Genomic DNA, 4,824 nt, shown 5'->3' with positions numbered 1-4,824 from the left:
AAAATCTTTCAAAAAAAAAAAAAAATAGTATCGCACAAGAAATGAGAGAAGAGAACGGAGATGATGGTGTTACTTTTGGTATTGATGATGGTAGAAGAGATAATGATGATGACAAGATATAATTGCATAATTGAAATAGTATAGGTAGAAATTATAACGATGACGCCAAAAAAGCCGGTGATAGTGATTATAGTAGTTGGTCTTATTGTAGAAAAAAAAAATTGAAAGGTTTAAAACCCCCACAAATTACAAATAAAAGTCCCACAATACTAATTTCTGTTACTATTTAAACAAAAGAGTCGTATTGTCCCAAAATTATTTTGTTAGAGGCTGAAATGTTCTTTTTTTTTGGGACAAAAATCGCCTTATACTTTAAAAAAATGGACAGAGACCGAATTAAGTGTTTACTCTCCTGTCCCCCACATAAAGCTAATATAGCAAAATTCCATTTACAAAGTTACTCGCCATATAAAGCTAATATGGCAAAATTCCATTTACAAAGTTAGCCGATAAATTCAAATTTATGAACATGCGCCTTTTATTAATCAGTTGCTTATTGCTTATCACACTAAACCAAACGATTATATGTAGCTGAGGATTAGGATGACTTAATCCTTTATAAGATCTTATAATCACATTTGGTACAAGTAATACACCTTTTACATGGCTAAATAAATAAAACGGCAATGTTTTGATGTCTAAACAATTATAATTGCTTATGATGTAAGCAAGGCTATTACATGACTAGTTTAGAAGTTTGTTAATGTATTGTTTTAAGAATTTAATTTTCATATATGGTCGGTTTTACACAAATAGTATTAATCGTGTACTATCACATAAGCAAAGGTAATTAATTTTCAATCTCATTCTTTAGAAGTTATTTAAAAACATAAGTTGGATTAGATGATTGTATAAAATATTTTGCACGATCAGTTCATCAAAATTAAACTCTTGTATTTAATATATTTGGGATAGTGGGATACAAATTAGGGATTCAAACTTATACATTTTCCTTCAAAAGAAATGCAAATATAACGATTCCTTCCGAACTAATCCAACTTATATATGGTGGTGGTTTTCTCTTACTTTTATACTTTAATATCAAAACCAACCCAATTTTAAGGACGAAAAGTTTTTGTAAGATCTAAAATAATATGGGAAAAAAGAGATGAAGCGGTAAGAAATCAAATGAAAAGATTCATATGATAGCTTGTTTGGTTGTTTAACAAAAGGGAAGACACTTCCACCAAAAGTTTGTGTCATTCTTTGAAAGAATCTTAATTTTACCCTGCCCCACATTATGAACTCTACTAAAAAAATACAACGTATAGAAGCTAAGAATAAAAGAGGGGTTAAGATTTCTTAAAACAACAGATGTATTTCTACAGAAGCTAACACAATCAAACAAGGGGTTGATACAGTGAAATCCTTTGATGAACTTCTTTTTTGTACAGAAGGGGAAAGACCCAGATTAGAGAAACATATACAGGAAGTGTGAAGCGTCTCATTTTAAGCTTGCACACCTCAAGTCAAGTAAGTTTAAGTAAAATGTTAATCAGAACATTGATTCAACCAGAAAAATTCATGCCGAAAAACGATTATGTTACCAAGATGATCCGATCATGCTGACTGCTGAGGCTCATTTTTCACTTCCAATTTTAAAATCCGAAAGAGGAGAAACTTCTCGAGCCTCAACTGCTGATGATGCTTCCTTCTTGTGATGGTATATCCAGATCCAACGGTCCCAGAGAATCAGGCTGTAACATGATGATAGTAAAGAAAGATTAGGTCGGAATAAACTAACATATATGTATTCTGTAATATGTTCTTCAAAATCAGATGCCACTAAGTGTAAAAAAAGAAAGTTTCAAAAATGCAATAATGATTCAAAGATTTAAGTTCATAGAGCTAGTGTTGACAGATGGTTCAGAGTGCGGAACATATTCGTTATAACCCTATTTGTAGTTATTTAGGTTCTTGCAGCAAGGAACATACCCAATAGATATCCGCTAGTCCATTGAAATCTTTTGCTAATTGATGCTGGGCCTCTGCATCCGACTCACCACTATCCATATGGTCAGTTTGAGCAAAATCATCCACAAGCCTCTCTCTTTCAGGTGACAGCTGCAGTAAGAATGGAGAAAATTAAATCTTATTTAAATTTGCAAAGAATGTTTGATAGAAAACAAAAGGAAGAAGAGTCACCTTTTCAAATTTCTCGGACCCTCCAAGGACCACATTTTCAGAATCTAAGGTAGCAATTGGTGATAGACAAGTACCATCTTTATGAGGAATAGGATCCTTTTTAAATAAGAAAGCATCGCATGTCTCTTCACCATCCCATATGGAAGACATGTGGGATGCCATGGTCGGTTGTCCCATCCTGTCTTGGTGTCTAGAGATGTGAGCAGCAATAGCAGCATCGAAAGAATCACTACTGAAAGGAATTTGCTGAAGACCATGACAATTTTCAGCAATACGATTATCAACATAGTTATCTTCAAGATCTTGAGAAACTCCTGAAAGTAGGTCCCCCACACTAATGTTGGTAAGGCTGTCAGCCCACTCACCAGCTGACAGACCAGTTCCACTGCTTAACTTCATCTCATCCTGAATACAAACAAGTAGCATTATAGATATAGATGCTAGTAATTATACATCAGACATCATAACAAAACCATACAAACCCAACCAGAAACTTAAAAGCAAAGCTTTTTAGATCTTCACAATCTAAAAAGATGAGTGGATTATGCTCAAGATCTCAAGGAGAAATATGAAAATTTATGCAGAAGAGCCAAAGAAGTACAATAGGGTGAAAATCTACAGTATAATCTCAGAGCTAATGAAATAAAATATGAGAGAACAACAAATACCGCATCTTCCAACTGTCTAGTCACAGTTCTATCCCCAACATTTTTTCCACGCCATGGTACATTTGCTGTAGGATCACAGAAATCATCAGTTCTTGTATTCAGGTATTCACTGTTGTCTCTAGTATTAGGCAAAGCAGTGGAAGTAGTGCTAGCACAGTTTCTGATCATGGACGTTCCTCGTTCTTCAGAGAGCTCCAAGGAATGATTGTTAGTTGAAGGAATAGGGAGTGCTTCAGAATTCAGCATCTGACCCATAGTATTGTTCACACTATTGTTTGATAGTCCAAGCATGCTGCCAGTTACTACCGGGGCTTGCATATTTAATAACTCAAGCTCAGTGTTGGAAATCCAGCCATACCTTCACAGAATATATATAAATATTAGAATGTTGATATGGTTAGTTTTTCATACAAGGTTGAGGTGGCATGTCTTACTATTGATGTTTAGTTACTTCTTATATGAAAATAAAATCAAGAGAGCAACATGTAAATGAAATGAGGTACCTCAAACGAAATATGTGTGGACTTCCAATCATTGCATATATATCTGCAGCACTAAGAGTAGATTCCTGGGTCCATCTATGATAGTTTACCAAGTTCTCCCTTTGAGTACCATAGGGAAAAATCATTAATTCTCCCGTTGCTATGCTTGAATTCCCCCACTTACGGTTTAGATGTTCCAAAATTGATGATATCTTCTTTCTTGCACTAAGTGTAAGCTCCAGGTATGGGTTATGCTTATCCTAGGAGTAACAAAGAAAGAAAGAAGAAAAATGAATATGTAAATCGCTTTCTAAAGCACTTTTGCAGTACTACCGTAAGATGTTAGTTGGTTTTCTTTCATGCTCACCATTTCCAATGCTCTTCGAGTAGGTTCATCAATTGGGAATAATTGCAGCTTAAGTTTCATACTATTATGTACATTGTTATCTACATGATTTTGTGGAAATGTGGGCAAAGGGGGCAGTACATAATTAGCAGGATCAGAACATTTTTCTCCTGGACAAAGATGGAAGAATAAGTGTGAAATCGCAGAATAGCTATAGTAAGCCCTTTTGGGAGCAAAGATTAGATAAAGCTCTCATGGTAACAACTACCTAGATTATTCTCCTGGTCATTTTCAGCCTCCTTACCAGAGGAAGCTCGCTCCAAATGCTCAGCAGCATCTGCAACTAAAGAAACACCAGCAATTGCAGCCTTCTCCCACTTTTTATATGCTGCAGTTGTGATCACACCTGATAGATAGAAACATCAAAGAGTAAATTTCCGTTTATTTTTAAATGTAAAATAAGATACACGAATTTATTTTAGATCTATATTATCATATCTCAAAGGGGAAATGAAAAAGAATCACCAGATTTCTTTCGCTGCCTTGAGGGCTTCATGGTAATTGAATCTCCCTTTGTGTTACTACGGTTAACACCCATGTTTATGTTGCGCTTCAATGGTGGTTTTGAAGGCCCAAGCTTTAAAATATTTTGACTATCAACAATAACCAGTTTAACTGCACGAGGATCATTTACCGATGCTCTACTTTGATTTGAAACTGTGTTAGGAGCAGGAGGAGGACAGTTTACCGCCTGCAGAGGTTTCTTTTTTACGTTCTTCTTCCTGTCCTTCAAAAGTTGGTGCTCCTTCATGGCAACAAGTATAGGTGAGTTCCCAAACATACTAAGATATTCAAAATTAAAATGCAAAGACAAATGTATAGTCTTGACTAACCAAGGTTTCCACAAAAACTTTGAACCTTCGGGGCTTTAAGTGAAGCTTTGAGGCTTTGCAGCTGTACTTTTCTAATAAAGACCACCTGTGTCAAAGGTCAGATAATTTGAGGAGAGTATCTTAATCATTCCTAAGAAATTTTCAATGCAAAATTATCAATTGATATGATACTATTCCTCAAATCTTATTCAGGAATTTACTATGAAATGATAAAATTAAAAAGACGAATT

General features: G+C 34.9%; 1 protein-coding gene across 1 annotated transcript in view; it reads right to left on the bottom strand.

Annotated features, from left to right (window-relative positions):
• Nucleotides 1,331-4,824, bottom strand: part of LOC107624876 (TSL-kinase interacting protein 1) — a 4,914-nt gene continuing 1,420 nt past the window's right edge. Inside the window, 9 exon segments of the mRNA XM_016327386.2 lie at nt 1,331-1,757; nt 1,996-2,124; nt 2,206-2,610; nt 2,874-3,231; nt 3,377-3,615; nt 3,723-3,871; nt 3,970-4,107; nt 4,227-4,506; nt 4,595-4,698. Of these exon segments, the coding sequence (XP_016182872.1) occupies nt 1,692-1,757; nt 1,996-2,124; nt 2,206-2,610; nt 2,874-3,231; nt 3,377-3,615; nt 3,723-3,871; nt 3,970-4,107; nt 4,227-4,506; nt 4,595-4,698 (1,868 nt within the window). The 3' untranslated portion in view covers nt 1,331-1,691.

This window comes from Arachis ipaensis, chromosome B01 (genome assembly GCF_000816755.2).
Source record: "Arachis ipaensis cultivar K30076 chromosome B01, Araip1.1, whole genome shotgun sequence".
Lineage (NCBI taxonomy): Eukaryota > Viridiplantae > Streptophyta > Magnoliopsida > Fabales > Fabaceae > Arachis > Arachis ipaensis.
This window is presented reverse-complemented; position numbering and strand designations above follow the sequence as displayed.